The sequence below is a fragment of the Sus scrofa genome, chromosome 7, assembly GCF_054392235.1.
Source record: "Sus scrofa isolate SSC_HxYL_T2T_F1_AM1 chromosome 7, Sscrofa_HxYL_maternal_Yorkshire_Landrace_v2.0, whole genome shotgun sequence".
Lineage (NCBI taxonomy): Eukaryota > Metazoa > Chordata > Mammalia > Artiodactyla > Suidae > Sus > Sus scrofa.
Window position 1 is genome coordinate 69,625,939 of NC_139389.1, and position 12,704 is coordinate 69,638,642.

The 12,704-nt window shown below is 44.3% G+C and overlaps 1 protein-coding gene across 8 annotated transcripts in view; it reads left to right on the plus strand.

Annotated features, from left to right (window-relative positions):
• Positions 1-195: 195 nt before the first annotated feature.
• GRAMD2A (GRAM domain containing 2A) overlaps positions 196-12,704 on the plus strand; it is a 44,947-nt gene continuing 32,438 nt past the window's right edge. For 4 of the 8 annotated variants that reach the window (XR_014810608.1, XR_014810607.1, XM_013978112.3 and 1 more), the window contains exon 1: positions 223-585. Coding sequence is in view for 3 of the 8 variants with exons in the window: in XM_013978112.3 (XP_013833566.1) it covers positions 545-585 (41 nt within the window). In the remaining 5 variants the exon portion in view is untranslated. Of the gene's footprint in view, positions 586-12,704 lie in introns of all 8 variants that reach the window. The other 4 variants (XM_013978113.3, XM_084968918.1, XM_084968923.1 and 1 more) reach the window with 4 other exon arrangements.

Here is a 12,704-nt window from a genome sequence, read left to right on the forward strand (position 1 = left end):
CTCTTGATTTCTGGCCATCTGCGGTCCCTCCCTAGAGACCTCCGAAAGCGTTCTGTTTGGGGAGATTGCCAAGCCCCCAACTCTGGGAAAAGTACATGAATCATTTCATCTCCGGAGCTATCCGACATCCGACTCTTGTTCAAAATTCCCTCTGGTGTTCCCTACTCATATCCTCTTCTATTGTGAAGAGAAATTGAAACTGCCCTGGAACTTAGGTTTGGGAGGTTTTGGAGGCGGGCGGGAATTGGTTGCTGCAGAGGCCTCGGGCTCCAAGGCTAATGCGCTAAAGAGGAAGAACGTGGAGCAGGCACCTAAGGCCCTCGCTGTGAAGAGTAGACCCAGACGGACAATCGGGTGGACCGAGCCGTAGGATCCGAGCAGAACTTGGGACCCCACTTAGATCTGGAGAGAGGGAGGAACTGCCAATGGGCTGGACCCGCCCCGCACGGGCAGCCAATGGGCGTTCGGGGGCGTGTCCTCCGAGGAGATCGTGGGTGAGTGTTCAATCCAGCCGCGATGTTTCCACCGACCTGGAGGCTCCGAGATGACTGCCGTGAGCCGAGGCGAGGCTGCGGAGTCCTGCAGGTAAGGGTCTGTGACTCGCGGACCGCGCGGGGTCCCAGAGGCCGCCTCGAAGGGACGCTGTCCGACTGGACCGGCGGCCGCCGCACTTCCGAGCTTTCTGCCCGCGGGGCAGACACTTCCCAGCCGCCGGAATGCGGGCTCAGCTCCAAAACTGCGCTGCGCGGGCCCGAGCGCTTCCTGGGCTGCTAGGTCTTCGCGTGGAGGCGGGATGTCCGTCTGTCGGCGCTTCGTGCTGCACCCCCTGACCCTGGGGGATGAGGCACGTCTGGGCGGCATCAGGGAGGCGGAGGTCACCCTCCTCGGGGTACCTCCCAGGGTCCACCACCACCCTTCTCCGCCGTCGTTGGTCGGTCATTCATTCATTCCCCAGCCATATCGACCCCAAGTCCTGACTGCCCCCCACCCAAGGGCCGGGGCATTCCTTTTGGCCCCTGGAAGGGTCAGCCTCTCTCCTCGCCTAACCGGGTGTGCAATTGTAGCGGCGCTGAGCTGCCCAGGAGGCAACGTGGAGCTGCCCCAGCACGACGGCCGCACCTGCGCGTCAGGACGGCCCCGGTCGGGCGGGCTGGGGCCAGTCTCTCAGCCTCAAGATCTCTTCCACCCTCGCCCTCGGAGGAAGCAAAATTCTTGGAGCTAGGGAAGGGGCAGGGAGGCAGGGAAGGCGGGAGGTGGCGTTTCAGGTGACACCATGAATTGGGGTCTCTGTCCCCTGAGGTCATGGGGCCCTGGAGGTAGAGGTTTTTGGGAAAAAGAGCCAGTGGATGAACCTGTAAATTCCTGCCTTTGCCCAGGTCTCAACCCCCACAGCCTGAGCTCTGGAGGGCGCCTGGCACCCCTGGCCAGCTAGCACTGGGGCAGATAGGGTGAAAGTGTGTGAGCCCAGTGCCCAGTCTATATGGAGCTAGTGGAATGTTTAAGGGCTCTCTCTGTCCTGTCCCCAGAGAGGCTGGTGGAGCTCTACCCAGCTGGCACTTGCCCTTCTTTGCTTTGCTTGCCCCATCCATCCTTGGAGGAATTAGGCTTCTAGGGAATGAGAGACTGTCCTGACAATCCTGCCTTTTCCTCATGTACACCTCCAGATGGCTCTGAAGTCCAGCTCCTTTCAGACTGAAGACTTTGGGGTTGCAGGGAGTGGAGGATAGGGTGTCCCTCCCCTCCTGCACTGAGGGGGCCAGTATGCTCCTATCACAGTACTCTGTTTGCACAGGCAGCTGCTTTCAGGTCTGAGGCTATTGTTTGACAGGACCAGTCAACAGTGAGCATCTCTGGGGCAAATGGGCAGGTTTAGAGCCCAAAGCTGCCACAAGCTGCCACTGAGCTTCCAGGAGCATTTCTGCTGGGACCAAATCGAACTTCTCTTTCCTGACTTACCTTTGGGAGAATTTTCTGAATAGCCTAGAGGGGACAGCCAAGGTCCTATCCATGCCTTGATGTTACTGGTTGCTTGAAATTTCTGAGCTTAGGTGAGTCTTCGAAGCTTTAGTGCAGACCAGAAGGATCTGTGTGCCAATCTATCCACCTAGGAGGACCCCCTGAGGTTGAGGTCGGCACTACTCAAGATAGGCTATGCCAGCCAAACTCCTTGAAGCTCTTTCATGTGCCTGCTTGGGTGGCCCCTCCCAGTCCTTAACCTGGTGAGGTTGTGGCCCTTGAATGCCACATACCATATTTATCAGACCAAGGTGAAGAGCCTATTTTGCTGTGACCTGGGACAAGTTAGGTACCCACACTGCTTTGCCATCATGAGGTAAGGAGATTGGATTGCTGGCTCCTTAAAGGCCTTCCCCAGGCAGTCATTCAGTGCTTCTGCCAACTAGCCTGTTTCCTCCTTGATTTCTGAAGGTATTTTATCTCTTACATAATTGCTTCATTGCTATGACTACCTGTGGAAAGCCCATGAATTCATACCCATGCAGCATTCCACTTTGGTGTCCAGTGTGTGAGTCTAGATACCAGAAAATAATTTGCTTTTCTCCTTTCCTGAAAAGTGAAAATAATTCCCCTCCGCCCAATTCTGCAGCTATCTCTTATACAAGGGTAGTTCTGGCATGGAGTCAGTCTTGGCCATGGTGCTGCTATTCGCCTGGGCTGCAGGGCATCCTTCTATCACCACCTGTTATCACCAACTTTTGAAGCTTTGATTAATTTCCCAGCTATTTAATAATGTAGGAAAAGAGGAGGAAGGGGAGGACAGAAGGCCCTGGGAACAGATCTTCCTTTGTAACTAAGAAGTACCTGCCTCCCCAGGGCATCCCTGTTCCCATGAATATAAGTGTCTGCAGGGCAAGCTGGTTCCTTCTCCCCACCACAACCAGACATTTTCTTTCTTTTTTTTTTTTTTTTTTTTTTGTCTTTTCGCCTTTTCTAGGGCCGCTTCCATGGCATATGGAGGTTCCCAGGCTAGGGGACTAATCAGAGCTGTTGCTACCAGCCTATGCCAGAGCCACAGCAACATGGGATCCGAGCTGCGTCTTCGACATACACCACAGCTCACGGCAACACTGGATCCTTAACCCTCTGAGCGAGGCCAGGGATCGAACCTGCAACCTCATGGTTCCTAGTCGGATTCATTAATCACTGAGCCATGATATGGGAACTCCCAGACATTTTCGTTAGTTCAGAAATGCTTGGTCATGATTTAGAACTGGAGTGTTTTAATAACTTGTGGAGGTTGCACCAGTCTTTAAGTCTTTGTCCTAAATTAGTGTTTCCTCAGGTGATGTTTAAAATCACACTGTTCATTTTTAATAGGACATTGGCTTTTGGCTGATGCTATTTTTAAAAAATACTAACTAAAAAGCATATACATCAAACATGGGAGTTCCTGTTGTGGCTCAGCGGGTTAAGAACCCAGCTAGTATCCATGAGGATGCAGGTTTGAAACCTGGCCTCACTCAGTGGCTCGGATGTGGCATTGCCGTGGCTGTGGTGTAGGCTGGCAGATACAGCTCTGATTCAACCCCTAGCCTGGGAACTTCCATATGCTGAAGATGCGGTCCTAAAAAGAAAACAAAAAATCAGACACAAATTGCTTTTCCCGCTCACGTGTTGACTGGCACATCACAGTACAGTAAAAGATTGTCAGAATCCTACCGGTATTTCATTTAATTGATGTCCCTTTGTTCACTGACTTAGGGTCAGAGCAGCAGCATGAGTGCGCTGCCTGAGCAAACAGCTGTGACTGGTTGTAAGAGTGCTTTTCTCACTTCCTCGTCTATAGTGAAAAAAATTACACACATATATAATTTGGCTGCATCCGTGGTGTGTGGAACTTCCTGGGCCAGGAATTGAACCCACATCACAGCAGTGAAAATGCCAGATCCTTAACCTGCTGCACCACAAGGAAACTCCAGTGTTTCTTTTTTTTAATTAAATATTTGTAATATGCGTTGACGTTAATCAAATTATTTGAAACTTGGCCATAATCACCAGGGCCACACAAAATGTTATTTTAAAATAATTTTTTGGGATGAAAATGCTATAAAATTGGGTTGTGATGATCGTTGTATAACTATAAATGTAATAAAATTCATTGAATTAAAAAAAAAAAACTTTCCCTGAAAGCCATCAAGGAGTTCAGACCTTTTGAGCGTGAGCTGCCTGCACTCCTTGCTTGTGCCCTGCAATAAACGCTGCACTTTCCTTCATCTAATAATAATAATAATAATTTTTGAATTTTGAAGGTCTACTCAGAAATTTTATTTTAAAATAACCCAGAATAACCCAGAGATAGTATCTCAGAATTGATATTCATATGGCTCCCTTGATTACCAAACAAATTGAAAAATGTTTCTATATTTAATTGTTGAGTCTTTTTGTTGTGGAGAATTTCCCACACGTACAAAAGGAGAGACTAGTACAAAAAACAGCATGTGCCCCTTACCCAGCTGCAGCAATTATCAAATTATGGGCCTCCTTTCTCCATCACTCCTGGATTATTTTGAAGCAAATCTAAGATATATTATTTCATCCACAACTATTTCAGTGTGTATCTATAAAAGATAGATTTTTTTTTTTTTTAGTCTTTTTGTCTTTTTCTAGGGCTGCACTTAGGGCATATGGAGCTTCCCAGGTTAGGGGTCCAATCGGAGCTATAGCTGCCAGCCTATGCCACAGCCATAGCAACACCAGATCCAAGCTGCATCTGTGACCTACGCCACAGCTCACAGCAATGCCGGATACTCAACCCTCTGAGTGTGGCCAGGGATCGAACCCAAAACCTCATGGTTCCTAGTCAGATTCAGATTCGTTAACCACTGAGCCATAACGGGAACTCCAAAAGATAAGATCTTTAAAAAATATAACTACAATACCATTTCACACCTAAAAAATAATAACTCTTTCAAATCATCAGATAGCTAGTCGGCATTTAAAGATCCCCCTTTAAATGCCGACTAGCTATCTCTCATAAATGTTTTCGTGCCATTTAAAATTTTTGTTCTTGTTTTTGTTTTGTAGGGCCATGCCTGTGGTGTATAGAAGTTCCCTGGCTAGAGGACGAATCAGAGCTATAGCTGGTGGCCTGCGCCACAGCCACGCCAGGTCTGAGCCATGTTTGTGACCTACACCACAGCTCACGGCAACACCAGGTCATTAACCCAATGAGTGAGACCAGGGAAGGAACCCACATCCTCATGGATATTAGTCAGATTCATTACCGCTGAGCCACAATGATAACTCCTAAAAATTTTTAATAAGGATCCAAATGAGGTTTATATAACTGGCTGAAACATTGAATCTGTATATCTATATCTCTATAATATTTTATAATCTCTAAGTTCCCCTTCCGTGTCTTCTTTTTTCTTGCAATTTATTTGCTGGGGAAAAAACGGGTCATTTTTCCTAAACCATTTTCCAGTTTGCTATTATTGTTGGAAATGTTCCTCTGACTCCTGTATTTCCTATAAACGGGCTGTTGGATCTAGAGGTTGGTTGGATTCAGGAGGTAATGAGCACTTGAGGAAGCACATAAGGTCTGGTTATTTATCTTTAGGGAATGTTAGCAGCCATTGGTGGTTATTTCATGCAGACCTATTATTTCATTAGGGATTAAAAAAGAGTCTTACTCTAATTCTATTACTCTGTCATTATTTAGTAGCTTGAATCTTTCTATAAAGGAAATATCCCTTCTTTGGAGTTCCTGTTGTGGCTCATCAGGCTGAGAACCCAACTAGTATCCATGAGAATGTGGGTTCCACCCTCGGCCCTGTTCAGTGGGTTAAGGATCTGGTGTTGCAGCAAGCTGTGATGTAGGTCAAAGATGGGGCTTGGATACTGAGTTGTTGTGGCTGTGGCATAGGTCAGTAGCTGCAGCTTCGACTTGACCCCTAGCCTGGAAACTTGCATCTGCCAATGGTACGGCCCTAAAAAGCCAACAAACAAAAAACCTTTCTTCAACTATTTGGTTAGCCTGAGGTATATAGCTAGTACCATAGAAAGGCAGAATAAATCCTCAACTCTTTCCTTTTTTACTTACAAGTTTTCAAAATGAGATTCACCTAGTATTCACCAAAGGTGACCAATGAATCATTTTGATATTACTAAAATCTCATGGATTTAAACATATTTGATGTGTTTAAGCCCAGTGTAGACACCATTCTTATGTCCCATCTTTGTCCAATCTTCAAGTTGGCTCCTGAATACTCGTGCTATGACCTCAGTCTTTGATGGCTTCCTTGCTTTCTGGTATGATTAGATATTTTAGGCTCATTTGTGTATTTCCTGCCCCAAATCTGGAACCAGCCATTTATCTAAGGAGCACTGGTTCCTTTTAGTGGGAAATTGTATTTGGACACCATAATCCAAGTACCAGGGGTGTTCATTGCCAGCTGAGTGTTTACTTTTTAAAGATACCAGTTTTGTAGTTTATATTTCAAACCCATTTTGTTGCTGATCAAACTAAAGTTGTATTTCCTATCATCTGGAGAGTCATAGGCTATATTAAAAATCTCATAAAAGTGAAATATTCTCTTTCCAGAGACATGTCCCTTTATTAAGACATGACAAATCTGCCCAAATTCCAAGGGTGCACTATAACCCTTGCCTGGACTCCAGGCTCCATTAGTTTGTCAGCCAGCGTCCATAATGATGGAGGAAGACTTGAGAGAACTGGAAATAACCATTTGGCCCCATGAGAAAGCATTAAGTGGGAAAGCTAATGGGTCTTGCAGTATCTGACCCAGGAGAAGAGAGATTAGGAGTAGTCATGGCCCTGACTCTGTATGGGTCCCACCAGCAGTGCAGAGCTGGTTTTATCAAGAAAGGAACGTGATGTCAAAGGTTTGTTCTTTGGTGAAGGAGCAGTAGATAGAGCAAGCTTCAGTGGGTGTTGGAAAGAACTCTGTAATAATCAGGGCTGCAGTGATGTACCTAAGGGATGGTACTGCCAGGTAGGCACACATATTGAAGTTCCTTGTGCCTAATTGCAACTCCACCTTTTTTTTCACCCACTCAAATATTTATTTCCTCACACTAAATACTGTGATATAGATAACACTCAATACTTTTTTTTCCTTTTAAGTTACTCTCAGGTATGTAGTTACTGTGATAGAATAATAGGAAGAGCCGGAGCTTTTTAGAAAGACCTGGATTCAAATCCTTGCTCCATAAGTTACTGCTGAATTACTACTGGCTCCATTCCTTCATCCATAAAACAGAGTCACATCTGGCTCACTTCAGAGATTCTCAGGTTGTAATGACCTGGGACACAGTAGATGCTCACCAAAAATTAGCTTCCCTACAGTGTCTCCAACTTTGAGAATCTGAGACAAGACTTCTCTGATGATGAAGCCTCAGCTTTAAGAAAAGCTTGGTCTGTTTTCCTATTCAAGGTGCAAGGTTCATTTTTTTAAAAAATAAAATTTAAAAATTTTTAGTTAATTGTAGTTTCACATGCAATTGTACGAAATAATACAGAGATCTTATGTACCTTTCACCCAGTTTCTCCCACCCATTGACCCTGAGATAATCCCACCCATTGACCCTTGAGCTTACTCAGATTTCTCCACTTTTATGTATATTCATTTGCGTGTGTGCATTTGTTTAGTTTTGTGCAGTTTTATCACATGTGGAAATTTGGCGAAGTTCATTTTTATTTATTTTTATTTTGCTTTTTAGTGCTGCACCAATATCATATGGAAGTTCCCAGACTAGGGGTCAAGTCAGAGCTATAGCTGCCAACCTACACTACAGCTCATGGTAACGCTAGATCCTTGACCCACTGGGTGAGGCCAGGGATCAACTTGTGTCCTCATGGATACTAGTCAGGTTTGTTACCACTGAGCCACACAAGGAACTCCCTAAAGTTCATTTTTAAAATCAACTTTCATGAGTTCCCATTGTGGCAGAGTGGAAATGAATCCAACTAGTATCCTTGATGATGCAGATTTGATCCATGGCCACCCTCATTGGGTTGGGGATCCAGCGTTGCCATGGGCTGTGGTGTAAGTTGGAGACATGTTTTGGATCCCGAGTTGCTGAGACTGTGGTGTAGGCCAGCAGCTGCAGCTCTGATTCGACCCCTAGTCTGGGAACCTCCGTAGGCTAGGTTCGGCCCTAAAACGAAAAAGAAAAAAAAAAATCAAGGTTTCTTTTACTGTTAGAATCTGGTGATTTTTATGTAAGAAGCATGAGGTTTTAGACGTCTGGAATTTCAGAGGTGTCTATTACTTAATATTAGTTAATATTGGGATACCCTTGGAACAAAGTTTTTTTTTTTTTTCCTGTATCCTTTTCCTTTTTCCTTTTCATTCTTTTACCAAGTGAAAATTGTTTATTGTGATGATAAAATTTAGGCAAAGTATATACAGCAAAGTATAAAGAAGAAAATAAACATCCAAAATCCCAACTTGTGGAGAAAAATAGTGTTAGGATTTTGATAAGCATCCTTCCCATTTATATTTTATTAGTCATGCCATTCTACATAATGCTGTTTCCAGTGTTACATAATGCTACCCTTCATGTTAATAAACTTATTTTTAGTAATCAGTTTTATTAAATAACTTGATAAATATCATTTTAATAGTTATAAGGCCTTTCATTCTGTGAATTAAGCATAATTTGTTCATGCCTGTTTTTTCTTTTTTTCTTTTATGGCCACCTCACCATATGGAGTTCCCAGCGATCAGATCTGAGCCGCAGCTTTGATCTAAGCCACGGCTGTGGCAACCCCTGATCCTTAAGCCACTGTGTGGGGCTGGGGATCAAACCTGTGTCCCAGGGCTCCCAAGACACCACTGATCTCATTGTACCACAGTTGCTTTTTGTTTTGTTTTGTTTTTTCCTCTTCTAAATACACTTCGGTGAACAATCTTTGTTTTGTTTTGTTTTTTCCTTTTTTTTTTCATATATGGTCATGGGCTATGCAGTAGGTACCAGGTTAAATAAACCCTGTGTTTATTTTTTTAATTACTTAAAAAAAATTTTTTTTGGTCTTTTTAGGGCCGTACCCACGGCATATGGAGGTTCCCAGGCTAGGGCTCGAATTGGAGCTGTAGCCACCGGCCTATGCCAGAGCCACAGAAACGAGGGATCCAAGCAGCGTCTTCGATCTGCACCACAGCTCACGGCAATGCTGGATCCTTAACCCACTGAGCAAGACCAGGGATCGAACCTGAAACCTCATGGTTCCTAGTCAGATTTGTTTACCGCTGAGCCACGATGGGAACTCCTCAATAAAACTTTAAAAAATGGTAAAAACAAAAAAATTCAAACAAAACAGAAATCATTGAGAGTGAAAATCACCCCATAATTCTCCCCTGAGATATAATCATTACTCTTTGATATAGGTTTTTAGATTTTATAAATGGATTCTATTTTAGTTACTAACTTGTACTTACTTTTTAATAAACAACACATTTTGAACTTTTTTCCATATTAACACACGCAGCTATATTCTTTTAGTCAATTGCATAGGAATCTATTGTACTGATAAAATATTGTTTGGTATTTCTACCTTTTTTCCTAGTAATTGTTAGCCACATGAATATAAATTTTTGCCTACTTGTCCATTTATTTCCTTATACCATATTCCATGAGGTGGAGTTTTAAGATCAATGAATTTGCATTTCTTAAGGCATTTGATACATGCCAGAAAGATTAACTCAGTTTTCAGTCTGGATGCTTATTTTCTGAGCCCTTGGTAATTTTGAGCACTATAATTTTTTTAATTACTCAGGGAATTTTATTACATTTATAGGTGTACAACAATCATCACAACCAAATTTTATACCATTTCCATCCCAAACCCTCAGTGCATCCCCTCACCCCCAACTGGTCTCATTTGGAAACCATAAGTTTTTCAAAGTCTCCTCAGTGCATCCCCTCACCCCCAACTGGTCTCATTTGGAAACCATAAGTTTTTCAAAGTCTATGAGTCAGTATCTGTTCTGCAAAGAAGTTCATTGTGTCCTTTTTTTAGATTCTACATGTAAGTGATAGCATTTGATGTTGGTGTCTCATGGTCTGACTGACTTCACTTAGCATGATAATTTCTAGGTCCATCCGCATTGCTGCAAATGCCATTATTTCCTTCCTTTTAATGGATGAGTAATATTCCACCATGTATATGTACCACATCTTCTTGATCCACTCCTCTGTCGATGGACATTTAGGTTGTTTCCATGTCTTGGCTATTGTAAATACTGCTGCAATGAACACTGGAGTACATGTGTCTTTTTGAGTCATGGTTTTCTCTGGGTAGATGCCCAGGAGTGGGATAAGCACCATAATTTTTTAATGTTTACCAATAAGACAGGCAAGAGAGAGATTTCTTCTCTTGTGACTTGCCTGTTCATATTCCTTACTCAGTTAACTACTAGATTATCTTTTCCTTATTGACTTGGATGAACTCATTGCAGGTTAAAAACACCAATCCTTTGTTAATTTAAATTTTGGTGTACAAAGGATTTTAATTTTTAGGCAATTAAATATTTTTTTTGTGCTCTGGATTTTTTTTTTTTTTTTTTGCTTTTTAGGGCCACACCCATGGCATATGGAGGTTCCCAAGCTAGAGGTCCAGTTGGAGCTACAGGCCTACACCACAGCCACAGCAACGCCAGATCCTTTACCCACTGAGCGAGGCCAGGGATTGAACCCAGAACCTCATGGTTCCTAGTCGGATTTTTTTCCACTGTGCCATGATGGGAACTCCTGTGCTCTGCATTTTATATCTTGTTTAGAAATACTTTTCCTGATATAATGTTCTCCTCTATTTTAGTTTTAGTTCTTAATTGATTTATAAAATATTTGGTTATTTAATCTATTTGGAATTTACTTCTGTGAATGATGTGAGGTAACCAATTGCCCAATACCATTTATTGCACAATCTATCCTTCATGTATGTATTTGAAACAGCTTCTTTATTGTATACTAAAATCTCAGATACCCCTAGCTCATGTTCTAGACTCCCTCTTCTGTTTTATTGACATATTAATGTTTCTTGAAGTAGTAAGTTTAATTGCTCTAGCTTTGTCATCTGTTCAGACTTTTGGTGGGGCAAAGCCTCCGCATGCAATTTGGGATAAATTTGCTTCTTTAAAGCTCTCAATCTTCCCACTCAAGAACAGAGTTTCTCTCTCCATTTATTCACATCTTATGTCATTCAGAAAATGTCTGTGGTTTTCTTCTCATAGATTTTCTACATATTAAAAGTTTATTCTCAGGTATATGAGTTGTGGCCATATGAATGGAATTTTTTCACTAGTTATATTTTATAACCTTATTGCAGGTCTACTGATAAACTGTTGATTTTTATGTTCATATTGTAACCACTAGAGTAGCAATTAAGTTTGCAAGAGTGTATTATATGTGTACTCTCATCACAGCTGCCTGGTCCAGTACCCGAATGGAAGAGTATGCATGCCACTGTCTTACGATTTTCCAGTTGATTATATGTCCTCTAGCTAGTATATATGTTACCATCTTTCAAATAATAATCATCTCTTTTTAATACATGAACCATTTTTTCCCCATGTCTTTGTGCAGTGGCTAGAACTTCCAGAATAATGTTGAATTGTAGTGGTATACACAGGCATTCCTAGGGGTTTTCCACTATTAGACAATCTGGGGTTTTCCCTGGAGGAAGAGGTCCCAGGACCCAGTGAGCTCTTTAGGAGTAGTTCATCGCTCACTCGAACGCGCCTGAGGGTTTCGAGGTAGTTGGAGCCTGCAGCAGTTCGCAGAGCTGGACCATGCCTGGGATGCCCCAAATACGGGTCAGCTACTGGGTTTGGTTCTCAATCCGGGCCTGGGCTTCCTTTTCAGGGAGCAGGAGGGACAGGCGCGACAGTTGCACTTCAACAGCCCCAGAGTCTGTGCAAGTGTTTGCTCTTCTGCCTAAGCACCCGCCAGCCCCCACCAAGCAGTCGTGGGTGGCGGGGCAGACTCTTTGGCATGGGGCGTTAAGTGTGGTGCTGGAATTCTGGGTGTGGCTGCCTTCTCTGCGCTCGTGGCGCTGGGCTTTCCAGCCCTTCCAAAGGCAGGCACAGAAAATAGACTTGTGGTTCCTGGGCTGAGGCAGAGACGTATCAGGGGCTGAGGAGGAGCGTCCGGTGAGGATGGCAGGGGAAGGCTTGTCCAGGGGAGAGGCTACGGGCAAGGGCACCACCCCTCCCTCCCGACCGCAGACACACCCCTCAGGGGACCAGGAGAGGGAGGAGCAGTCCCTTCTCCTTTCCATCCCCCAGAATTGCCACGGTCCTTCACTGGGAGGAAGGCAGGATCTGAGGTTGATGAGGCGCTGAGCTGGCCGGTGGCCTGGGCTTTCAGCTGTGCGCAGCAGCACCTTCTCTTGGGCTCAGAGGCCTGTCCTCACTGTCTGTCCCTGAGATGCAGTCACCAGCGTGGGAGGCAGGAAGGAGGGGCAGACTTTAAAGTCTGAATTCAGACATCGCCCCCCCTCCCCCACTACTGCACCATAGGGTCCTGGCTAAAGTTGCAGATCCTCTCCTTGTTGCTAAAGTTGGTAACTGCCTTTCATCCTCCTCCTACCTGGCCTCTCAGCGAACTTCACTGCTTTCCCATTCCTCCTTTTTGAAGCACTCCTTTGTTTTCCATGACAACACCCAGTTTTCTTCCTACCTCTTGGACCACTTTCTCCTAGTTTCCTTAGAGGACTCCTC